Source organism: Dermochelys coriacea, chromosome 2, assembly GCF_009764565.3.
Source record: "Dermochelys coriacea isolate rDerCor1 chromosome 2, rDerCor1.pri.v4, whole genome shotgun sequence".
NCBI lineage: Eukaryota > Metazoa > Chordata > Testudines > Dermochelyidae > Dermochelys > Dermochelys coriacea.
In genome coordinates this window covers 148,323,968-148,350,606 of record NC_050069.1, presented here as the reverse complement: position 1 = coordinate 148,350,606, position 26,639 = coordinate 148,323,968, and the positions used below count along the sequence as shown (strand labels likewise).

Genomic DNA, 26,639 nt, shown 5'->3' with positions numbered 1-26,639 from the left:
CTTTTCCCTAAGTAAGATAATGGGCTGTTCCAGAACAATCAGGAAGTTGCTGGAACCAATTAAGGCAGGCTAATTAGGACACCTGGAGCCTATTAAGAAGCTACCAGAATCAATTAGGACAGGCAGGCTAATCAGGGCACCTGGTTTTAAAAAGGACCTCACTTCAGTTAGTAAGGTGCGTACGAGGACCTGAGAGCAAGAGGGCACAAGGAGCTGACAGCGAGAAGACATACTGCTGGAGGACTGAGGAGTACAAGCATTATCAGACACCAGGAGAAGGGTCCTGTGGTGAGGATAAAGTAGGTATTGGGAGGAGGCCATGGGGAAGTAGCCCATGGAGTTGTAGCTGTCACAAAGGTGTTACAAGAAATACTGTAGACAGCTGTGATCCACAGGGCCCTGGGCTGGAACCCAGAGTAGAGGGCAGGTCCAGGTTCCCCGCATCCCCTCAACTCCCTATTGGATGCAGGAGGAGTTGATCTGGACTGTGGGTGCCACCAGAGGGGAAGGTCCCTGGCCTGTCCCCCAACCCACTAGGTGGACCATTAGAGACTGCAGGAATTGTTCTCCTTCCTTTTTCCCATGCTGGCTAATGATGACGTTAGCTGAGTGGATGGCAAGTTTGAGCCACTAGCAAAAGTGGCCAAACTGAGGGCTGCCATGAATCTCTGAGGGGAGCAAATCCGCCAATAAGCGCAGGACCCACCAAGGCAGAGGAGGAACTTTGTCACAATACCTTCTTTGTGTTTTGTCAAATCTGCTGTGAAAGTGTTCTTAAAATAACATGTGCTGGGTCATCATCCAAGACTGCTATGACATGAAATATATGGCAGAATGCAGGTAAAACACAACCAGAGACATACAATTCTCCCACAAGCAGTTCAGTCTCAAATGTAATTAACTCATTTTTTTTTTATTGAGCATCATTAGCATGGAAGCATGTCCTCTGGAATGGTGACCGAAGAATGAAGGGGCATACAAATGTTTAGCATATCTGACAGGTAAATACCTTGCAACACCGACTACAAAAGTGCCATGCGAATGCTTGTTCTCACTTTCAGGTGACATTGCAAAAAAGAAGTGGGCAGCATGATCTCCTGCAAATTTTAACCAAACTTGTTTGTCTGAGCGATTGGCTGAAGTAGGGTTGAGTGGACTTGTAGACTCTGAAGATTTACATTGTTTTATTTTTGAATGCAGTTTTTTTTATATAATTCTACATCTGTAAGTTCAACTTTCATAATAAAGAGATTGCACTACAGTATTTGTATTAGGTGAATTGAAAAATACTATTTATTTTGTTTTTTACAATGCAAATATTTGTAATAAAAATAAATATAAAGTGAACACCGTGCACTTTGTATTCTGTGGTGTAATTGAAATCAATACATTTGAAAATGTAGAAAATATCCACAAATATTTAATAAATTTCAATTGGTATTCTATTGTTTAACAGTGTGATTAATCGCGATTAATTTTTGAGTTAATCATGTGAGTTAGCTGCGATTAATTGACAGCCCTATTATTAATGTATACAATGTTGTATACCAATCACTACTTATGACTGACAGACATGGAGACTGATCTCCTCCAAATAACTCAAAATAAATACAGCATAGATTGTTGGCACACTTTAAATTCTAGAGAGAAATTGTTCTAGCCATATTCCCCATTTTCAGAGATATTCCCTGTCACTTGTAATCTCTCTAAAACCAGGGTGCAGTTTTTAAGTGTGCCCACTGTTCCTGTGCACTGGGAATGGGGGACATGAAATAGTTATCAGATGGTAACAGCTTTTGATCACTACTAATCTGGGCTGCATTCAGGTGGACAGTGTAAGTTGGTCTCTGAACTCATAATTCATCCCTTGAGACGTTCATTCTGCTCCCAAGTAAAACAATAAAGCCTCAATGGCAAAATTAATAATGTGGTTCATGCATTCTGTTTGGTTTAGTTGTAAGCTTCCTGAAACTTACCTACTCCTTTCAGGGTAGGATGGATAGAACTCCAGACTCCCACACTGCCTTTTCTCAGTCTTTGACCAATGGCAAACTCAAGATGAAGCAGTGGGATACCTTCCAGGACAAGCAAAATGAGAAAAGGGATCATAAAGGCTCCTGAAATAAAAATAAAAATATTTCATACATGTGAAATATGATACTGAAGTAGGAATTTCAGTTTTACACAGGAATGATGAAGCTATATGGAAATTATAGCAGAAGGAAAACAAGATGTAAAAATCTTTTCTCTGAACAGTGTTTTTGACTAATCTTATTTTTGATAATAACTAGTACAGTGAGACCAACCAATCTGGCCTGGCTGCCAGTCCTGTCCAACATCCCCCCTTTTGACATCAGATAATAAGTCACCTTGTGGAATCTGCTCCTTAATGTGCAAAACATGCCACATCTACCCCTATTTAAAGATGTGCTTAATCGACTCATCCACTGTTTTAGCTCCAGGAATCCCTGTAAGACATTTCTTCTAAAGAAATTTGATGTCGCCTCCAGAAGGCATACTAAGTGACAAAGAAGAAGCATCAAAAATAGCCAATGCCTGTCTTGTGACAGCTCCAACAATCCATTTCCCTGTGTGTAAAGCTCAATCACTTCAATGTAGAGTGATCAGATGTGCTGCAAATGACGGTAACTGGAGTCTTTAAGACTCTCCCCTTTGCCACTGTGATCAGTTAGAAGATGTAGGCCATATACTTGCAGGCTCCACCTATTGGCAAGGGCTGCCTGGTTCCCTCAAGGACTTGCAGAGTGCCCTTCCCTCAGCTATTGAATGGTTAAGACATTTAGACTAACACACTTGACTTAAATATCTATGTGCATAACAATTTGATATCCAGATTGTTCAATGGAAGAACTTTATTAAATCTATGACTTCAACCAAGTGAGACTTATTTCTTCCTACAGTAACACACAGGCCCAAACTGTGCACCCAATAATGAAACTCAGAAGGGGCACTCCCTTGCATTGTATGGGAATTGTGGTTAGCTGCTTCTGTGGAACTGTCACCCTCTTTCTGGCACCGTGTAGAAGATTCTCTCTGAGTATCTAGATCCCGCCTCTGAGTCCAAAAACTGGGATTGGGACTGCAAAGGCCAGGATGGTGCCAAGTGGAGCTGATCCGCCGAGCGGTGCTGCACTCGGGAGTGGTGTCTTGATGCCGGAGAGCAGTGCCATGAGGCTGGAGCAGTACCTATGATCTGGAGTTGTGCAGGGTCGCTGAGCAGCGTCAGGACCGGTGCCAGAAATGGGACCTGCTGTGCAATGGAGATTGACAAGTGGATCAGCATCACAAGCAGGAGCACTGAAACAACTTGGAGCGGCACCACGAGTCCGAGCGGCGCCGCAAGTCTGAGTGGTGCCGCAATTCTATCAGCAGTGCCAAGGGATAGAGCATCATTGGTTTGCCTTGAGATGGTGCCAATCAATGTGGTACTGGAGGCTTGGCTCAAAGAGTGGGTGACCTCGGCACTGTCATGGTCATGAGGTCCCTCGCAACCTCAAAGGTGTCTGGGGTGGATGGCAGCTTCACCTCCTTGATTACCTGGGCTAGGGAGTCCAACGGCACCAGACTTGATGGTCCCTCTTGCAGGGCCGAAGTTGACAGTGTCGTCTCCTCAGACTTCAGTGCTGGGTGCTCCTCATGAGGACGTGCCCCATTGGCCAGCTCCAGAGGGGTGGACCTCTGGGGTGGAGAGCTGCTCCTCCCTTGCTTCTGGTGCCATTTCTGCATTTGGGAGTGGGAGCGGTGCCAGGTTGATCCTACCAGTTTCAGTGCTGGGGAGAGGTGGTGCCACGGGTCTCTGCCAGAGTCCGTCCACGGTGCTGCTTCCACCACTGTTGCTGGGGCACTACACCCTGATGAACTTGGTGCCGGGTCTTGCCGTGCCGGCAGAGGCTGAGGTCTAAGTGCTGATACCAGTCAACTCTGTGTTCTTGGGGAACTAGGGTGCAGTATCCAGACTGTCTGATTCATGAAAGAACACCCCCCACCCAGCCTCTGCTAGAACCAAAACCAATCAGAGAAAAGCCTTGCAGAGAGCAGTGAAGGGTGGTGGGAGACACACCTAGACCCCTCCTGACAAGGGTGACAAGACTAAGGCATCTCCATTAGCATACAGAATGAAGAACAGAGGCAACTCCCCTAGCTTCATCTGCATCAAAATGGAACAAGGAGGCATCGCCATTAGCATACAGAATGGAGAACAGAGATTCCAAGGCAAGAACTGCACTGAATTCTGGGACAAGAAAAGTAGGGAAGCACTGCATCATGGGGGATGTCTGCTCCAGATGTTAATGAACCTACACCTGCACACACCAAGCTCAGCAGTTATCAGACCAATGCTAGTAATAAATCTTGATTGATATCCAAAATACTGAAGCAGCCTAATTGCATTGTGAGCTCCCTGGAAAAAACATGACCCATAACCAAGAGTGATCAGCTCCTATTGTCTAGCCGTGAGTCATCAATTTACCCATAAACAAATCTAGTGTTCTCCCTTGAACCATTGTTGTTTCCCTACAAAAAACCCTACCCACACTCCAGTAAGTGTTCTGATGCATAGATCCAAACTCTGCCTCAGTTCCATTATGATTTCATCTTCTCCTGACTGATAATGCTGAGGGTTCTGCCTGTCTCCAGCACACAGGACACTGAGCTACCACCATCACCTGGGAACCCCGACCAGTTCAAGCTTCATGGAAGTAATGAGATCCCTCTCTTTTCTTTTCTACCTCAGGTATAACTTTCTAACCCTGACTTGTTTGATCAGGTATAGTTTTCTATATATGACTTTTGTAACCTTTAATAATGTAACTATTATGTTTGTTTAGGCTCTCCTTGTGTGGTTATAATAAATAATTTTTATGGTTAAGCTGGTTGCTTCCCTCTCTTTCTCTCCCTCTCTTTCTGAACTTTATTCTTTTGTGTTTTTAGCTTCCCCATTTACTCTGCAGCAACGCTTCTCTTACCTAAGTTGAAGATCTCTGTAGCGCCCAAAAATACTGTGGGGTTTGCTCATCAAGTGGGTTATTTCCAGTACAGTTGTGACATGAAAGTGGGGATGGGGACCTGCAGAACCTGTGACATACGAGGGTGGCAGCTTAAAAGTGCTGCTCAACCCAGACTACTGAGTCCAGAGGCATATAACGGTGACAGCTTGAAAGTGCTGCTTGACCCAGCCCATTGAGTCCAGGGACATATAGGGGTCAGCTTGAAAGTGCTGATTGACTCAGTCCACTCAGACTTGCTCTGTTATAATGTGTGTGTTTGTGTGTTCATCCGGTTCTGGGGCTGGAGGAACCCAGCCCTGGGGAACCTAGGTCCTACAGAATAGCTCCATTTGGAGGAGACTTGCAAAAGGGAGAAGTAGAGCTCCATATGAAAACACAAGTGACACAAGCAGTACATTGATAGAATTACAGACCCCATCCCCAGAAGAGTAACCCCAGTAAATGAGCATATCCCAAAGTAATGGGCAAATCTGGTAACAGTGCTGCCTCCATAAGGAGCTGCTTGAGGCAAAAGTCTCACTCCTTTTTGGTTCTGGGGCAAAACCCCTTACAAATCCTGCACCAATCAGCTTGGTGAGCCTCCCCCAGTCACTTTAGACAAGCACTGTGGGGGGGTCACCCATTGGCATAGGCTTGCTGCAAGACTTGCTGGGCTTGAACCCCTGCGACTTGGGCATGTAAGACCTCCCAAGAAAAAGCGGTCACAACAGAGGGTAGACCCCTCCAGCCCAACTGCTAACTACTAATACTAACTAACAATTAAACTAACTAATACATATAGAGAACAACAAACAAATGAAGCTAGGGAAACATGGTAGAACTTGCTGAGCAAGATGCTACAGTTCCAACGACCATCACTGGTGGTAAGAAGGAATTGAGGAGGCGCCACGTCGGCAGGGTCATATATTGAGCGCCATGAAGGTGCCACTTCAGAGGGCTCCACAGCCAACTTGACGGGTGCTGCTAGGGGAAAAACTTTCCGATGACTATGTACGTGGTGCGCACACACCTAATTGGAATCGATATGAGCAATCTCTAGAAGAAGAACCTGAATTATGTAGCTAATTGGGTGCAATGAGAATAACTTGTGTTTTGTCATGACAAATCTTTTGTAGAATCTCTGGTAGCAGTGGGATGGGAGTAAATGTGTTCCTCAGATGGTCTGTCCAGAATAGCAGAAGGAGTCCCAATCTAGTGCTGCTCTGTAGCAGTACAGATCAAACTTCTTGTTCGTCTGGCTGGAGAGCAAGGCCCAGGAAGGCATTCCCCACTGAATAAAGATTTTGCTTCAGTGTATCTGCCACTTGTGGTATGTGGAGAAATGCCTGCTGAGATTGTCTGCAGAGAGTTTTGCACACTTGGGAAGTACATTGCTGGGAGTGTGATGTAGTTCTGGGTTTACCAGTTCCATAAATTGACCACTTCTATTCAGAGAATTGCTCCTTCTTGTTTGTTTATATAGAACATGGTGATCATGTTCTCAAGTGTTATCTGGACATGTTGGGATTGTATGAGTGGGAGGAATGCCTTGCAGGCCAGTCGAACTGCCCTTAATTCTAGGAAATTGATGTGTATCCTGGCCTCCCACGGAGACTACATACTTTGTTCCATGTGACTGCCCTGTGGCTCCCCAGCCTATGAGAGATACTTCTGTGATTATGGTCACATTGGGTGTGGGTATAGTGAAAGGGATTCCAGCTCTTAGGACACACAAAGAAACCCACATACTGTATCTCAATTGTATAGATATTACATTATTTACATTAGAAAGATAATAGGATTACAAATGGAATTCTCTTGTGTAATAGTTCTTAAATGTACAATTGTAAATCTTCTAATCTAAATGTATAGATACTGATTTAAAAAAATGGAATATAAAGTTTTCCGTATCAGTGTTTGAGAATAAATAACTCTAAATATATTTAGCTACATGAATATTAATGTAATTATATTTTAAAAGGAACATAGTAATTGACCATTTCCAGTTCTGGCGATAACGGCTTTTCTTTGTTGAACTAAGATTCAGTCTTGAAGTCCTAATTCAGGCAAAACCCTGTTCCTGTTTCTCTCCTTCCCTCTCTCTGCAACCATTCTGAGGAATTTTGTAGTTGGGAGTACGGGGACTATGCTGCGCATAGCTTCTGTGTGGGAGGTAAAAAGGAACCTGCACCCTTTTATAGATGTGCACAGCAGCCAAATAACCTGGTTATTTATTTATTTATGTGTGCATTATATATATAATAAGTAAATTGGATTTGCACTTTGAAATCTTTACAACATAAAGTCCTTAATGAGGAACTGGACTTTAATCCCTGTTTTAGTATTATAATTCAACACTGTAACATTTGGTTTTGATGACATCTTGATTATTATTCTTTTTCATTTAAGTAGATTTAGAAATCTAATTTAATTGAATAATCTGATTTTTAATGTAAAATAGAAAACATTGTATTGCCTTCACTTAATTTCCAATAAACATCATATGCAAAATGTAGTCTAAAATCTTTTTATACACAGTATCTTCTTTGGGTGTTTGCTTGAACTGTGGTTGAGCTCCACTGGTTCCAAAATCACAGTCAATCTGATAACAGTGGTGCAACAATCAACAAGTTCTGTACCACAGAGTAGAAAGGTTTGCTGTAGATTTATGGTAATTGTATACTTAGGATATTTTACCAGGGTTGTCAGATTAACATTACATCCTGTTTTTCACAGTGCTCTGTCATGGATGAAACACAAATGTTTAACACAGTCAATTAAATGGCATATTTCCCAATAAAGATTAACCATAAACAAGGTCTAATGTCAGAAATATCTACCAAATGAAAGTAAATATCATTTTAATTATGCTAGCTGAACTGCCAGTGTAAATTTCCTAACCATTACGCTGTGCTCATATTGACGTTGTGTATATTTGGTAATCACATATGTTAGAATTTTTAATAGTTTTTAAAAAGGATACAACATGTTAAACAATATCATTCAACTGTACACAGTAAATATTCCACTTTCAAAAAAGAAACTACAAACAAGGCCAATGAAAAAGAAAAACAGTTGCCACTAATTTCTATTTTAGTGTTTGACCCTTAAAAAGGCTCAGATATAACATTGTGTGTAGGAGAGAGAAACCCTCAAACAAGTCTAAATCTAAGTTTTATCCTAGTCAAATATCTGGAAGATAAAAGTTTTCCATCAGCTTCAAATATTGATTATTATTTCAAGTTAATATAATGAGTTTAGGTTTTAAGAGTCCCTGTTTTATCACAGTCCAAAAATCATACTCTACTTCATTCCTGTCCCTTATATTGCTCAGGTAGCAAAAAACAAACAGAGTCTGTCAAAACTTCTAGCTAGGCATAGATCTAGTTTGAGAGAATCCCTTGCCAGAATAAAGCAGGTACAGTTGCCATCTACACTTCCATCCCCATATCCTCTAATGACATGTTGAGGGTGAAGAGGGGTGAGCAGAAGCAGCATCCAGAGAGCAGTATGTTCTGGCAATACCCAGCTGCTATATGGTCCCATAGGAACTACAGATAACAGGTGCATATTAGAACAGCCTATGTTCTGCTCTATCTGGGATAGCGAACCAGAGAACCATAACTGGTTCTAGCACAGCTGAATGTCGCAAAAAAGTAATCCCACATTTTTTGAACCATGTATAACTCAGAGTGGAATGCAATAAATATAATTTATTGATAGGATTTTTAAAAGTGGTCAACATTAACTCAATGGTAAATCTTGACTTATGAAAATCCCACTTTATATGTATAATTATATAAACAAAAAAAGTTAAGCTGTTAAAGATGCAAAGTTAAGCACTCAAAAGTTAGGAAATGTTAAACAAATAATTAAGATTACCCATGCAACCTTGATTCTGCCTCTTTGTGTGTATGAATTATGATACCATTTTAAATAATGTGATATTTTTCATGGGATTCCTGTCTCATTCAGTACATTGAGTGGATTGCATGGTTAGCTATATAATTTTTTTAAACTCATTGTTCAGTGTGTAACCCCTATTTATCACACCCCAATAAAACCCTGCACTGAATACAGAATTATTCATTTTTCTCATGTCTTTTTGGTACTTTATTGCTTTACAAACACTATAAGAACAAAAGAATTGCTATACTGGGACAGACCAATATTCCATCTAGCCCTGTCTTCTGTCTTCTGACTTTGGCCAATGTCAGATACGTCAGAGAGAATAAACAGAATGGGGCAATCATCCAGTCCCAGCTTCTGTCAGTTGCGGGTTTAGGAACACTCAGAGCATGGGTTTGTGTTCCTGACCCTCTTAGCTAAGAGCCATTGATGGACCTATCTCCATCAACTTATCTAATTCTTTTTTGAACTGAGTTACACTTTTGGCCTGACAATGAGTTCCACAGATTGATTGTGTGTTGGGTGAAGTAGTACTTTCTTTTGTTTTAAACCTGCTGCCTTTTATCAGGTGACCCCTAGTGTTAGGTGAAGGGGTAAATAACACTTCCTTATTCACTTTCTCCACACCATTCATCATTTATAGACCTCTATCTATCACCCCTTAGTTTTATCTTTTCTGATCAACAGTCCCAGTTTTCTTAATTTTGCCTCATATGGAAGCTGTTCCATACCCCTAATCATTTGTACTTTTTCAAATTCTAAAATATGTTTTTTGAGATGAGGTGACCAGGACTGCACACAGTATTCAAGATGAGGGTGTGCCACGGATTTATACAGTGGCATTATGATATGTTCTACCTTATTATCTATTATCTAACATTCTGTTAGCTTTTTTGACTGCTGCTTTGTGGTGTTTAGATGCTGCTTGTAATTATTAGAACTGAGAGCACTGGCTGTTGGGAGTCTGAAAGGACAGGAAACAGGAAGGGGGGGAAGTTGAGGAGGCTGAGTGAGAGCTACCGAGGGTGCAGCAGCTTGGTAAAGTGGTTTCCACTTGAAAAATAAAGTCCTGTTGAAGTTTGTTAATACCTTGCCTGGTTGCTACAACATTTTGGCAACGAGGATGGATCTTCTGCCTCTGAACCCAACTGCACCCTTTCTGCAAAGCCTAGGTGAGCCTCCAATTGCTTTTACTACCTGGATCCATATGTTTGAGACTTATCTGCTTGCAATCAGTGCAACAGAGATTTCTGAAGTAAGAAAGCATACTCTGCTAATCCACTGCCTTGGAGCAGAAGGGCAGTGTATACTTTACACTTTTCCCCTTGCAGATGATAAATATGAGACTGCACACACTGCATTAAAGAACTTTTTTGTGCCAAAAGTGAATGAAGTAGCTAATCGCTACAGATTTCACCAGCATGAGCAGAAAACAGGAGAGACTAAAATGCAGTATATTGCTTCCCTGAGGAGTTTGTAACTTGTGACTTGGGAATATGGCAGATGAGATGATTAGAGACCAGCTCATTGAGAAAACAACCATGCTTCATGTAAGAGAATGCTTACTTCTAGGACCACAACTTACACTAGAAAAAGCAATGACCATTGTTACTCAGTTTGAGTCAGCTACAGCTGAAGCCAAAATAATGAGCATGGATACAGGCAGCAGAGTCCAGGCTGTGACTCCTCTGCAGAAAAGTTCACTATCGCTGTAGACAAACGATTACAAGAGGAAAACTAATGGAAAACCACCAAATCAGCAAATTCAAAATACAGTAAAAGCATGCTTTCACTGTGGATCCCCACAACACCTTGCAAGCTACACAGGATATCCAGCAAAAGTAACTCAGTGCAATCATTGCAAAAAGATTGGTAATTTTGCTAAAGTATGTCGCAGCAGCCAGTTCAATCAACAGGTGCATGAAGTTACAATACCAGATGTTACTGTGCTGAGCATGGACAAAATCACTACTGCAGTGGTCCCCAACGCGGTGCCCGCGGGCACCATGGTGCCCACCGGGGCATTTATGTGGGCCTGCATACTGACAAGGGAGCGCTTCCACTGGACAACCCACTGCTGAGGAGCGCGGCCGCCAGACAACCAGCTGCCGAAATGCCATCCAGAAGCAGCAATGCCAAGAAGCATTGCCACCAAAATGCCATTGCTTCTCAGCGGCATTTCGGCAGCGACTCTTCTCGATGACATTTCGATGGCTGGTCGTCTGGCGCCCACCACACTCTTCTGGGAACATGAATATGCTATTGCAACAGAAAGGTTGGGGACCACTGCACTACTGCACATATTCCAGAACAAATAAAGTACACTGTAAATGTTTCCACCATACCCTCAGGAAAATCACACTCTATTCAGCTAATGTTCAACACTGGCTCAGCAGTACCTATACTACCTGATTCCATCTATTTGCATTACTTTAAAGACGTGCCTCTTACTGGACCCAAACTTCATTTGGTGTGCTATTTGAAAAACCATATTCCAGTACATGGCTGCCTGCCAGCAATAGTTACTTTTGGTGATTGCTGTGTAACTGAAGAGTTCTACATTGTCCACAAAGGCACTCCTATCCTTGGCAGAGATTTATTGGCTGCTTTAAATCTCAGGGTAATTCATGGATGAATTGATCTTCCTCAGCAAAGCACTTTTGCGTTACACACACCAGTTTCAGCTGGGACCCAACACCAGGTTGAGGAGAAACTCGGCTGTGCTTATGGGTTTCTGCATAAACTTAAAATGCAGAATAATGTGATGCCTGTACGAAAGAAGTTACAGTGCTTACCATTTTCAGTCAGGGAAGCTGTTTCAGAGGAATGTAGAAAACTTGTTCAAAAGGACATTATTGAAGAGATTGACTCCTTGGAATAGGTTTCACTTATAGTAGTGATGCAGAAGAAGGGTGGAGACATTCGCCTTTGTGTGGACTTAAGGGAGCCAAATAAAGCTATTGTGATTGATAGCCATCCTCTTCCTCACATAGAAGAAGTATTTGCAGAACTCCGTGGAGCAAAGATGTTTTCTACTATTGATTTGCAGAGCGCATACTACCAGGTTATATTGCATGAAGATAGCAGAGACCTCACAGCATTTATTACACATGAGGGACTATTTTGTTTTAAACGTGTTCCATACAGTCTCGCATCTGCCCCAAGTGCCTTCCAAAAATTGATGTCTTTGATTCTGAAGAATCAACATGGAGTTCAGTGCTATCTGGATGATATTATCGTGTTTGGAAATACTTCTGAGGAGCATGGAAATACTTCTGAGGAGCATGACAATAACCTGCAGTCTGTACTAAACTGCATCAGCAAAGCAGGCCTCAAGTTCAATAGGTCCAAATGCAAATTTAGACAAACTGAACTCTCCTTTCTGGGGCTTACAATTTCACAGGCTGGACTAAAACCTGATCCAGATCATATCCTGGCAATTTCAAATGCTCCTCCTCCAACAGATTTGCAAACCTTACATTCCTTCTTCGGTCTTACCTCCTGGTATGCAAAATTCATTCCCAATTATGCTTCTGTCATTGAACCATTATGAGAATTACTACAGAGAAGTTCAACCTTAGTGTGGACAATGGATGCACAAGCTAGTTTCAAAATGGTGAAAGACTTGATTGTACATAGTCCAGTACATGCAGTATTCAGTCATGCTTCCCACAATTGTAACTACTGATGCTTCTGATTATGGATTTGGGGCTGTCCTCACACAACTTCATGAGGACAACACAGAGAGGACTGTTGCATTTGCTTCAAGGACACTGAATAATGCTGAGAAAAAATATTCTACAGTCAAAAAAGAAGCACTTGCTTGTGTCTGGGCTGCTGAAAAACGGAGAACTTACCTGTGAGGCCTCATGTTCAAGTTGCGCAGACCACAGCCCTTTGACGACATTGCTCACCATGAAAGGACTGGGAAGAGTAGGATATTGTACTGCTAGATGGTCTGCAAGACTACTCTTTTTCAATTATGGACTGGAATATAAGCCTGGAAACCAAAATGTGGTAGCTGATTGCCTTTCTTGCCTGCCTTTGCCTTCACCAGATGGTCCACCAAAGGATGAGGATGTAGTAGTTGCGCTTATTACAAGCACTCTTATTGCAGTTACAAAAGAACAATTTCAAGCTGTTTGTTCAGCATGTCCAATTAAAAAAAAACTACTGGAATTTCTGACAAAGAGATGGCCCAGTTTTGCTGCTTTATTTTAGAGTTTGGGATGAACTTTCTTTGCTTGATGGCTATGAGGTACACACCAGCTACTTGTGCCAGAAGAATTACAGTCAAAACTCATACACCTGGCACACGATACTCATCAAGGAATTGTCAGAACCAAACAATGACTATGGGATCTGTATTGGTGGCCAGGGATGGACTCTCAAAATGAAGCACTCATAAAATACTGTGTCACTTGCCAAATGCATGATAAGACAGCAGTGACATGTCTCCATTACAGACTGCTGCTCTTCCTGAATATGTATGGGAAAAAGTGTCAATTGGCATTGTAGGACCCTTTGATACTGCTCCAAGTGACTGCCGTTATGCCATCACTTTAATAGACTATTTCAGTAAATGGCTTGAGGTAGCGTTTACATCGCAAATCTTTTCTGCTACAGTAATTAAGTTCCTCTCTTCAGTTTTTAGCAGGGAAGGTAACCCCAAAGAACTGGTTTCAGATCATGGTAGTCAATTTACTTCCCTAGAGTTTGAAACTTCTCTAGCAGAGAGGAACTTTTTACACAGAAGGTCATTCCTATATTACCCTCAAGCCAATGGGGAAATCGAACAGCTTAAGAGAAGTTTGAAAGAGAGTTTCCAAACAGCTAAACTGGAAGGGCGATTGTGGATAACCTTCACTACTGATTTCTTGCAAGCATACCGGGCTACACAACATGCCACAACGCAAAGATCACCAGCTGAGTTACTGCATGGGAAACAGATGAATACTAAACTGAACATTTCTGGATTATTAAAGGCACGACCTAATGTCCCAACCGAGAATGATATGAGAAAAACAGTTGAACAGAACCAAGCAAAGTATAAGGCTTTCACAGACAAGTGGCTGGGTGCTAAGAAACCAAAGTTTGAGTATGGTTCCTTGTTAGAATATGAAAACCTGGAATTTTACGCAAAGAGGACCATAAATTCACAGCTCCTCTTAAAATCATAGAGAAGAAGGGACCTTACACCTATCGACTTTCCGATGAGCGGGTATGGAATGCTTCTTATCTTGCACCTGTCTATGCACCAAGAGGAGATTATGCCAACACCCAGTCTGCATTGGATGACTTCACCGTAGTATCAACACAACAAGACATTGCACTGGAACTGGGGCTTGAGAGACGGCCTGTCAGACCCAGATGACCACCTGTCTGGATTAGATACTATGTTATGTAGTATCTACAGTGTTTTCAGTGTAATATTTCTGCCAACAGTATAGTGTCTTGTTTCATATTTGTTCCTGTGGTTAGAACAACAATGTTTGTTTTAATTGGGAGAGTTTCTTAAGAGAGGAGGGAATGTGGTGTTTAGATGCTGCTTGTAATTATTAGAACTGGGAGCACTGGCTGTTGGGAGTCTGAAAGGACAGGAAACAGGAAGGAGGGGGGAGAATTAGAGGAGGTTGAGTGAGAGCTACCGAGGGTGTAGCAGCAGGTAAAGAGGTTTCCACTTGAAAAATAAAGTCCTGTTGAATTTTGTTAGTACCTTGCCTGGTTGCTACAACATGCTGCACATTGAGTGGATGTTTTCAGAGAACTCTGCACATTGACTCCTTTCTTGAGTGGTAACAACTAGCTAACAGATAAACTCACCCCAAGGATCACATACTCTCTCCTCCTTCACCTGGAGAACTGCTTTGCATAACTCCCTTGTTTGCCATTCCTGTTTGCTAGCTCCTCTGGTCACTTAGGAACTGGCTTTCTAAATCCCTGTTTTCCCTGAGTTAGCGTCTCTTCCTTGTCAACAGATCCTAAAGTGGTTAAGGATCAAGGGATAGCAGACTAGAGCCTTGTTAGTAAGCTTTCAGCCTTGCCTAGCAGGCTGCTTGGCTCAGCACACAGCCCCCAAAACAGACCATGCTATAATCTTCAATCAAACAAGCACACGTTAAGCAAACTAACAAACAGACAAACTCAGACAAGGATCACATAGTCTCTCCTCCTCCACCTGGAGACGCCCTCACAAAACTACTCTGTTTGCTGGTCCTGTTAATGAATTTATCTTCACGACACTCCATTGGGGCAGAATGTTGATATTATCTCCATTTCACAGATAAGAAAAAGAGGCAGAGATTAAGATCAAAATTGCCATGTGCCCACTAATTTTGGATGCCCAAATTGAGACACCTTGAGCAGATTTTTAATAGTATTTATGTAGCTTGATTTCAATGAGAGTTAGGCACACTGGGATTTTCAAAAGTGCCTATCTTTATCTTTAGATGCCTAAATACCTTTACAAAATCTGGACTCTAAAAAATCTGCAGATTTTTAAGCATACTTAGCATTTTTATGATATTTTATATGTTCAAAGCACAGTTCCAGTTGATTTAATTGCAATTAAGAATGCTCAGCCGCTCTGCAAATCAGATGCAAGGTGCCTCATGTCAGATATTCAGACATCTCTGACTCAAGGAATATTTCCAACACACCTCTGAACAACATACTAACCCACAGAGACCTTCCTACTAACACTACAAAAAGAAGGATTCTGGGCGGACTCCTCCTGAAGGTCGAAACAACAGACTGGACATCTACATAGAGTGCTTCCGCCGATGTGCACGGGCTGAAATTGTGGAAAAGCAGCATCACTTGCTCCATAACCTCAGCCGTGCAGAACACAATGCCATCCAAAACCTCAGAAACAACTCTGACATCATAATCAAAAAGGCTGACAAAGGAGGTGCTGTCGTCATCATGAATAGGTCGGAATATGAATAAGAGGCTACTAGGCAGCTCTTCAACACCACTTTCTACAAGCCATTACCCTCTCATCCCACTGAGGGTTACCAAAAGAAACTACAGCATTTGCTCAAGAAACTCCCTGAAAAAGCACAAGAACAAATCCGCATAGACACACCCCTGGAACCCCGACCTGGGGTATTCTATCTGCTACCCAAGATCCATAAACCTGGAAATCCTGGATGCCCCATCATCTCAGGCATTAGCACCCTGACAGCAGGATTGTCTGGCTATGTAGACTCCCTCCTCAGGCCCTACACTACCAGCACTCCCAGCTATCTTCGAGACACCACTGACTTCCTGAGGAAACTACAATCCATCGGTGATCTTCCTGAAAACACCATCCTGGCCACTATGGATGTAGAAGCCCTCTACATCAACATTCCACAAAAAGATGGACTACAAGCCATCAGGAACAGTATCCCTGATAATGTCACGGCTATCCTGGTGGCTGAACTTTGTGACTTTGTCCTCACCCATAACTATTTCACATTTGGGGACAATGTATACCTTCAAATCAGCGGCACTGCGATGGGTACCCGCATGGCCCCACAGTATGCCAACATTTTTATGGCTGACTTAGAACAACGCTTCCTCAGCTCTCGTCCCCTAATGCCCCTACTCTACTTGTGCTACACTGATGACATCTTCATCATCTGGACCCAGGGAAAAGAAGCCCTTGAGGAATTCCACCATGATTTCAACAATTTCCATCCCACCATCAACCTCAACCTGGACCAGTTCACCCAAGAGATCCACTTGTGGAAAGGTGGCACCCAGAACTGGACACAGTACTCCAGTTGAGGCCTAATCAGCACAGAGTAGAGCAGAACAATTACTTCTCGTGTCTTGCTTACAACACTTTTGCTAATACATCCCAGAATGATGTTTGCTTTTTTTCTGCAACAGCGTTACACTGTTGACTCATATTTAGCTTGTGGTCCACTATAGCCCCCAGATCCTTTTCTGCAGTACTCCTTTTTAGGCACTCATTTCTCATTTTGTATGTGTGCAACTGATTATTCCTTCCTAAATGGAGTACTTTGCATTTGTCCTTATTGAATTTCACCCTATTTACTTCAGATCATTTCTCCAGTTTGTCCAGATCATTTTGAATTTTAATCCTAACCTCCAAAGCATTTGCAAGCCCTCCCCAGTGGCATAGCCAGATGGAGAAAACAGGGGGAGCGGAGATTTAAAAAAAAAAGGTGCCACCCGCTGGTCACATAAACACCACCCTGTACCGGAAACCTACTGACCGCTATTCCTACCTACTTGCCTCCAGCTTTCACCCAGATCGAACCACACGATCCATTGTCTACAGCCAAGCTCTACAATACAACCGTATTTGCTCCAACTTCTCAGACAGAGACAAACACCTACAAGATCTCTATCATGTATTCTTTCAACTATAAACCCACCTGCTGAAGTGAAGAAACAGATTGACAGAGACAGAAGAGTACCCAGAAGTCACCTACTACAGGACAGGCCCAACAAAGAAAAGAACAGAACGCCACTGGCCATCATCTTCAGCCCCCAACTAAAACCTTTCCAACGCATCATCAAGGATCTACAACCTATCCTGAAAGACGACCCATCACTCTCACAGATCTTGGGAGACAGGCCAGCCCTTGCTTACAGACAGCCCCCCACAACCTGAAGCAAATACTCACAAGCAACTACACACCACACAACAGAACCACCAACCCAGGAACCTATCCTTGCAACAAAACCCGTTGCCAACTGTGTCCACATATCTATTCAGGAGACTCCATCATAGAGCCTAATCACATCAGCCACACTATCAGAGGCTCGTTCACCTGCACATCTACCAATGTGATATATGCCATCATGTGCCAGCAATGCCCCTCTGCCATGTACATTGGTCAAACTGGACTGTCTCTACGTAAAAGAATAAATGGACACAAATCAGACGTCAAGAATTATAACATTCAAAAACCAGTTGGAGAACACTTCAATCTCTCTGGTCACTCAGTTACAGACCTAAGAGTGGTTCTTCTTCAACAAAAAAACTTCAAAAACAGACTCCAATGAGAGACTGCTGAATTGGAATTAATTTGCAAACTGGATACAATTAACTTAGACTTGAATAGAGACTGGGAGTGGATGGGTCGTTACACAAAGTAAAACTATTTCCCCATGTTATTTCCCCCCCACCCCCACCACTCACTGTTCCTCAGGCATTCTTGTCAACTGCTGGAAATGGCCCACCTTGATTATCACTACAAAAGGTTTTCTTCCTCCCCTCCCCGCTCCTGCTAGTAATAGCTCATCTTAAGTGATCACTCTCCTTACAGTGTGTATGATAACAGCCATTTTTTCATTTTCTCTGTGTATATAAATCTCCACACTGTACTTTCCACTGAATGCATCTGATGAAGTGAGCTGTAACTCACAAAAGCTTATGCTCAAATAAATTTATTAGTCTCTAAGGTGCCACAAGTACTCCTTTTCTTTTTGCAAACACAGACTAACGCGGCTGCTACTCTGAAACCTGTCATACTCAGAAAGTGAGTCAATGGCCATCTGTGAAAATCTTATTTCATGTGACTTGACCAGTATCGCATTGGAACTCTGTGGCAGAGGCAGGACTAGAATCTAGTTCTTCAGGGCAACTTTCAAATGCCTTAACCATAACACCATCCTTTCTCTTCCTGCAATACTCATCTTCATTTACTACACACCTTCCCACTTCTGCAACAACCGCCTTGTTCACTACACAACCCTGATTCATTCTAAGAAGATAGTCTATCCTGTGCACTAAATGAATTAGGAGTCCTGTGGGAAAAAATATGTGATCATGTAACTGAAGATGATATGCACCTCTCTGCTGAATTAAAGCAGCAAAGTATTTCCTAACTCTTGACCTTGTAACCTTAACTTCTTTTAATGCATTTTTTCTTTTTAATTTAATTTCCTATGATTTTTGAAAAGCCTGCTGAAAAAATATATTCCATCACACTGAACCATATTGTCCCCATAGGTTATAAAGAGGTTTGGCACCTTTAGAGCTACAGATTTCTATTACTTGAGCTAATGGAGCAACTGATTGCAATAATAAGATGTTATCCTTTATGTAAAAAGAAAAGGAGTACTTGTGGCACCTTAGAGACTAACAAATTTATTTGAGCATAAGCTTTCGTGAGCTACAGCCCACTTCATCGGATGCATTCAGTGGATGTAGCTCACGAAAGCTTATGCTCAAATAAATTTGTTAGTCTCTAAGGTGCCACAAGTACTCCTTTTCTTTTTGCGAATACAGACTAACACGGCGGCTACTCTGAAACCTATCCTTTATGTGGATCAGCCACTAGAGGGCGATGAAAGACCCATTTTACCAGTGGGTGTCACAGCTTTTTGCTGACAGCAGAGAAATATTGAAGCTTGGGAATTCTAGGTTTGATTCTAGGTTATGGAGAGGAATCTGCTCCAATGGACACAGATCCTTCTTTCCCTATTCCTCAGTCCCCTTCTGTCCCTGTCTCCTAGCATGTACTTGACACTGCGTATCTGCTTCCCTACCTCTCCACCCTCAAGCTCATCTGCCCCATTTCTCCCTTGAAGCCTGTTTCTGCTTAACTCTTCCCCTCTTGAGTCAGGTGCTTCCCTCTTCTCTTTCTTGTCTGGACACCAGTGGAGGAAGCTTTGAGACCCCAAGAGAGAGTGTCTCCATTCTCTCAGTTCTGGTGCCAGAAGGAGCAATTGCAGGCAAATACCTGCACAGCCTTTGCAGTCCTGGGCTGTAACATGTGTTGCTCTGTGGGAATGGATTATGCTCAATCTGATGACAGGTAGGAGCTATGTGGGGATGGAGAATGCTCAGGGGGGCTGGAATCTTTGGAGAATAATGTTTCCAGCCTCTAACGAACTTCTTTTGAGCCTGTCAGCGTAAGATTTTTTTTTTAAAACTCAGAACGCAGTCAAATTTAGGTGGATTTTCCCAGGGACAGCATTCCTGAATTCCTGATTTTAAACATACACACACAATACAAATGGCATTCAGGGATGTATTAATAGTAACTTAATAGGTAAGACCAGGGAGGTAACTGCCCTCCTCTACTCAGCACTAAAGCCTAAACTGGTGAAGCCTAAACTGGAGTACTAAGAAAGATGTGGACAAATTGGAGAGAATCCAGAGGAGAGCAACAAAAATTATAAAAGATTTAGAAAACCTCCCTGTGAAGAGAAGTTGAAAAAATTGGGCAGTTTTAATCTAGGGCAGTAGTTCTCAACCAGAGGTCTGGGGCCCCCTGGGGGGTCATGAGCAGGTTTCAGGGAGTCCTCCAAACAGGACTAGTGTTAAACTCACTGGAGCACAAGGCAGAAAGTCAAAGCTCCCTGTGCAAAGCTGAAGCCCGGGACCCTGGGCCCTGCCACTTAGGGCTGAAGTTGAAGCCTGAGCAAGTTAGCTTTGCAGGGCCCACTGTGGAATGGGGCTCCAGGCAACTGCCCTGCTTGCTACCTTCTAATGCCAGACCTGACTTTTATATGCAGAAAACCAGTTGTGGCGGCACAGTTGGGCCATGGAATTTTTATAGCATATTAGGGGGGCCTCAGAAAGAAAAAAGGTTGAGAACCCCTGGTCTAGGGCATTGGTTTTCAAACTGTGGGCAGGCCCCCCGGGGAAGGGAGTGCAATGACATCAGAGGATTAGTGAGCAGCATGGAGTCATCTGATTCCTGTGGGCCCTACCTGGTGATGATGTTAGGAAGCTGCTACTATTGCCTAACTGGAAATTTTTTGCAGGCTTGTGTGTCTGGGGGAGGGGGAGGGCGCTTAAATTCAGATTAGGCAGGCAGCATGCACACTGCATGGGCATCACATTTGGTGGGAGGGATAGGGGTCACTGTAGCTGTAGCCTCAGGCTGTCAGAAAGCAGCAGTGCAGAGGAGGTGGAGCGTCCCATCCAGCTGCAAGTGCTTTTGCTCTGCTTAGCAACAGGTGGAGGTAGCTGAGCAGCTGGTACCTATTCCCGACAGGTGTGCACAGGGAGGCAGTAAGTGAATAAGAGATGCCCCTGTCTCCCACCTCTCACAGGCACCCAGCACCAATACTGTACCTTCCTCAGACACCCTCTATTCCCTGCATCCTCCCAGACACCCACAAACCACTATCCCCTGCCTCCTGATCTCCCAGGTATTGCTACTTGATCTGGCTGGGCTATGTCTCTTCGGTTTCTCATATTGGTGGGGCAGGAGGGATACACATGGAATATAAGTCTCTGCCCAGGACGGGGAGGCACACAGCAAAAAAAAAGTTTCAGAATCTCTGGTTTAGAGAAGAGAAGGCTAAGGGGAGCCATGATAAATCTTCAAATACGTACAGAGTTGTTATAAAGAGGCTGGTCATCAGTTGTTCACCAAATGTATAGAACAAAGGTAATTTGCTTAGTTTGCAGCAAAGATTATTTAGATTATATTAGGAAAACCTTCGATCTGTAAGGACAGTAAAGCTCCAGAATAGGTTACCTGCAGATGTTGTAATAAACCCCAGACATGTCTCTTTCTGCATGGAAGAGCATTGTAAGTATGAAACTGCTTAGTAGGAAAAAAAAATCTCTCTCTCAGACAAAAGCATAAAGGATCTAATAGTTGAAAATTGAAGGCTGACAAATTCTAGTTGAATATGGGGTGCAAATTTTAACAGAGGGTAATTTGTTTACCAAGGTACGTGCTGGATTCTCAATCATGTGGACTCTTTAAATCAAGATTCAATGTTTTTCTACAAGATATAAGCTCTAGCTCAACCAGAAATTATTGCATGGACTCATTGCATGAATTACTGGGTAAAATTTTATGGCCTAGTTTTTGCTGTGGCTGCTCTTTTGATTTCTTAATTATAGAGTGATGATCATAGTTTCTAGTAACCAAATACATGTTTTAAAACTAGCATAAAATATAATCAAAAATAGGATCTGCTCTTACTATCCAAATGTTTGGCTGATTATATTTAGATTTTTTTCTTATCTTCCTTTTACCTACTCTTCAACTTCTGCTATCCCCATGATAGACTTCTATAAAACATTAGATTTTGTGCAAGAATCTGAAAACAAAAAAAATCAGAACTCATTCTGCTCTCCTCTGGCCTGTTGTTCCACTGCCCAAAATTCTGCATGTAACATGCCTTGCCACTGGATCCTGACCTTTCCACCATTGGCACAGATGGTTTCTGTGCTCAGTTCTTGGCCTCTAATCCAGCTGCTTTGTGCTGTTTAGACACCACAGAGCAAGCAGAAATCTGTTTTAAAGGGACAGAGAGACAAACTGGATGAGGTAATATCTTTTACTGAACCAATTACTGTTGGTGAGAGAGACAAGCTTTCAAGCGACATACAGCTCTTCTTCAGAGGCAGCTCAGGAATTCCCTTGACAGAGCAGAATGCTCAGCTGGCACAAAACTAGCACAGATTGTTCTATGCCACGCGCTCTCCCCACCCATAGCGGGTGAGGAGGGTCAGATCCAAACAGAGGGTGAGACAGAGCACATAATTCTCCTCCCGATCCTCAGCAGCACAGGAGTCCTAGAGCAGCTGTTAGGCTGGCCTAAATTATGCTGGGCTCATGCTTCCCTCTCCACTCCTCTCAGCAATACTGAACATACACTTGGTTAAATCAAGGATTGAACACTCTGAGTTTTCTGTGAGGTTCATGAAGGGAGAGTCTTGCAGGTAGCCTGTTTACAGGCTGCTACAGACCTTAAAGAGCAGGGCCCGGACCTTGAATTGGATCCAGTTCTAAATACACTCCAATCTGAGCACGGTGCACTTTGCATATGCACCAAGTGTGCCTGTTCTCATCCCAGTATCATCACTGGGTGCTTGGTACATAGACTAAACATGTCTATTCTGGGCTCTTCACCCTGGTCTTGGCACTGTGTGCCTATGCCAAGCCCGTCTCATGCCTGATCCAGGCCCACTCTGTGAGGTCTATTGTCTATCCCAGCAAATAACTAATTTGTCCTGACTGGGACTCTTGAGCTGGCCTCTCTGGTGCTATTGTCAATGTGGCAAATAGCCCCTCCCATGTCATTCCAGTCTAACACAGTCATACATGGCTTCATATCCCAGACACAATGCCACCCATCTAAATTGTCCTAGGGTGGGACTTGGATAGATATGTAGACGGAATTGGAGATACATCCATGGGTTGCTGAATTTCCTCAAAATTGCACACACTACTCATACTACCACATTGTGGCCCCAGATGCCAAACAAAAGATGGGTTGAAAGTACTAATGTACATAAGATGGAAAACTCCAGAGAAAAGGATTTGAACTCATAGTCTTAGCATACAACAAGCAGTATTAACGCCTCTAATGAACTGCATTGTTCAGAGAGTAGTGCTCACCAAGAAGTTCCTGAGGAAACAATAACTCTCACAGATGTAAACTGTATGTAAGCAAAGGTGCTCAAGCTATTAGCATGCAATAATTTTTGAAATAGTTCTAGACTGGTTCTTGGTAACATTCAATAACTAATGTCACGGGTAGTCCATGCTATAAATGGGTCAGACCCTTAGATTTTCTGTAGCTTTGCCTCTAAAATGTTATAAGCATCTCATTTTAGGAAGGGCTGTGTCTCAGGAATCCCTTAACCAAACGATCCCACATTTGCACCACAAACTCTATTCCAGTCCCTGTTGCGGCATACCAAATTGCAAGACAACCTCCATATGCACATGCATTTTAGAACTATTTGAATATTAAAAGCAGCTCCTGATCGGGGTAGGGTGGTGGGGAAGGCATTACCTGAAGAATTCCCAGATCAAAGGACTATAAACTTGAACCATACTCTGACCTGGCCCTCATGAGGCATAACAATTTTCAAAACATATTAGTATGCATAATAATATTAGACTACTTTGAAATACTGACACTTTGTTTTTGCTGCAAAATTTTTAAAGGGAGCCCATTTACACAGTCCCTGCCTCTCTGGAGCAGAACACAGGAAGAGCGTTAACATACATTTTCAGAAAGCTACTGAGGGCAGGACTTAATCTTCCAGTATACAGGTGTGGCTCAAGTTCAATGGCCACAATAGGTCACCTTGAACCAACCAGTAACTCTGATAGCATGCTGTCTGCAAACACTCTGGTTTGCTACAGGGTCTCAGTCCAGATGCTCTGGCATAGTGCCAAAGCGTGATATACACTGTAGATCCAATCTTTTCCCGGAAAAAATTTTAAAATATTTTTTTCCTTAAAAGGACTGTGGGTGCCACCTACTAACTGAAATCAAATCCAACTAGGTATTATTGGTGTAGGGAAAATCAGAACCATAGTCTGAGCACCAGATTTGTGCAAAAAATTGATGATTGTAAAAAATTGATGTTAGTGATAGCGATACAGCATTCAGGCCTGTATATTTGTCTGAGATGGAATTTGGGGTTTTGTTTACCCATTTGACTTTTAATATTCTTATATCCTTACTGACATGTGAACAAAGAATAAAGACGGTGTGTTGCTTCTGCCTAGCCAAATGCGGTGTTTAGTATAATGAGAAAAAATGAGGATTAGAGTCAAAGTGTTGCTGGATATGGTGGGAGTTTGATATATGAATGTACAACTCCTTTTCCGAGATAAGGTCAAGCAACCAGTTGGGAAGGGCAAAGGGGATGGGAGGGAAAAACATTAAAAAACAAGAAAAAGGTGGCCTTGGCCAGGACACAGCCTCACTCCCTACCCCTCCCGTGGGGTACAAAAGAGGTGGTACCAAAGCACCCAGACTCAAGACCACCCAAAACAGAATATGATTATAAATTTTAAGGGGTGGTGCCAAGGATGTGCACTGCAGGTATAATTGAGCCTGCTAAGAAAGAGAAGGGGAAATGGGAGAAAGCTCTGCTGGTGTACAGAGCTGTGGATTATGCTTGCTTGGTAACCCCAATAAACATCACATTGCCCGCACTTTGGACTCTGGTCTCCTGCTTTCTGTCTGCATAACAAGAACGAAGGGAGGGCAAGTGGGAACCCTAACAATTGATATAATATTTTGTGGAGGCTGTATCTCAGGAATCTCTTGTTCAAATGACTTCACATTTGGACAACTATCCTGAAACCAAGGAGATATAGTAAATTACAAGGCAATCTGAATATGCATGTGGATTTTGGAGCACTTAGAAAAATTGGCTGTTAAACAGTAAACTATTCTCAACTTTAACTCTAGAGATGCTATACCCAACTATCATAATTTGTATTTATTCTGACATCATAGATATATCATGTATCAGTCCAAAGCTAATCAAAACCTCTAAGCTGTAACCCCCTGGAGATGTGTTATATACTGTCAACAGTAGCTTTCCCTCAGCCACTCTCAGAATCATGCCCTTAAAGTGCAGTTTATTGGATCACTTTCTTTGTACAAAAATACATATGACATATGAAAATATATTTAATATATTTAAAAATTAATGTGAAATTAAACTATATTTATAGTATTTTAGTAACGATGAAATCTGTCTGTCCCCTTACTAGATAACTTATTATCTTTAAGACACTGCCTCAAAATATCTGAGTACATAATGGCATCACTTTTATTTGAAAACCACCTCCATCAAGCAAGTGATTTTTATCAGACTCTGGAATGTTTGCTTACTGTGTATATGTTACTTCAATATATGTGTTAAGTAAGAAATTGCATTTATATTATTTCTAATATACCATGCATTTTAATATGAAAAACAGAACATTTTTGTACTGTTACCTATAAGCAATATATCGGATCAAGCATGGGTTCCAAAAGACAAAATATTTTGCTTGATATTACCAATATACCAAAATAGATATACTTAGAAATCTAATTAAAAACATACCTCCTCCATGGCTCTGGCAGAGATAAGGAAATCGCCATACATTTCCTAATCCCACACAAAACCCTATACAGGTTAGCATGTACTGAGCCTTGTTATCCCATTTTGGTCTCGTATCAGCCTCTTCTTTCTCAATGGTTTCAAGTTCTGTATGGGAAGGTATCCTATTGTCCAGGCCTGGGTTGGGCAGCTGAAGCTTCACCATTTTGCCTGAAATTACTGCCTTAGAAAAGATTTAAGGGAACAAGTAGCTGGTTATAGGTCTGAATAAAATGGGAGTGTTTAATGCTGGCTTCAGCTATATATAGTGAACCTTTGGCACTAAACTTGAAAGTGCAGACGAGTGACAAAAAGAAGCGTCAGCAAATCATTTCATTAACCAAGTCAGCTCTGATACTTATTAATGCCTTATCTGCCAAGGCTCCATTGAACACTTTGTTCTGTTAGCACAAAACATCATTACCAGTTACTGCCATTCAAGGGGTAATTTGCCCTAAAAATTCTAATCACCTAACAGATTGTGAAATACTCCTTGCCACTCCTCCTATGCAAACTCAGTTGTAATGCACATTTAGCACTATCAGCTATAGAGTAAAACTATTCCAGTGATTCAGAGCTAATAAGTGGGTTCCAGACTTCTTCCAGAAAAATAAATTTTATGAAAGTCTGTGTCATGCATAAGTTCCCATAGAACATTTATAAAACCTTATTTTTACCTCTAAATCCCAGTAAGGAGGACTTTTACTGATATATTTACCTCTTATTTGGCTGGATAATATCACTGAACAATGTGACCAGAAAGGAAGGAGAGGCACAGTGATTTTAAAACCCATAGCCTTCAGGTTCATAAGCGTTTACATCTAACCATCACAAGATAAAGTCTCAAGAAAGGAGATGCCTTTTTATTAATAGGCTTAAAGTCATAATGA

At 42.2% G+C, this 26,639-nt stretch overlaps 1 protein-coding gene across 1 annotated transcript in view; it reads right to left on the bottom strand.

The window, feature by feature from the left end:
- Positions 1 to 26,008, bottom strand: part of SLC6A19 (solute carrier family 6 member 19) — a 92,900-nt gene extending 66,892 nt beyond the window's left edge. The window contains exons 1-2 of the mRNA XM_038391072.2: positions 25,714 to 26,008; positions 1,977 to 2,117 (exon numbers count right to left, since the gene is read on the bottom strand). Coding sequence (XP_038247000.1) covers positions 1,977 to 2,117; positions 25,714 to 25,915 — 343 coding nt within the window. The 5' untranslated portion in view covers positions 25,916 to 26,008. The remainder of the gene's footprint in view (positions 1 to 1,976; positions 2,118 to 25,713) is intronic.
- Positions 26,009 to 26,639: the final 631 nt, after the last annotated feature.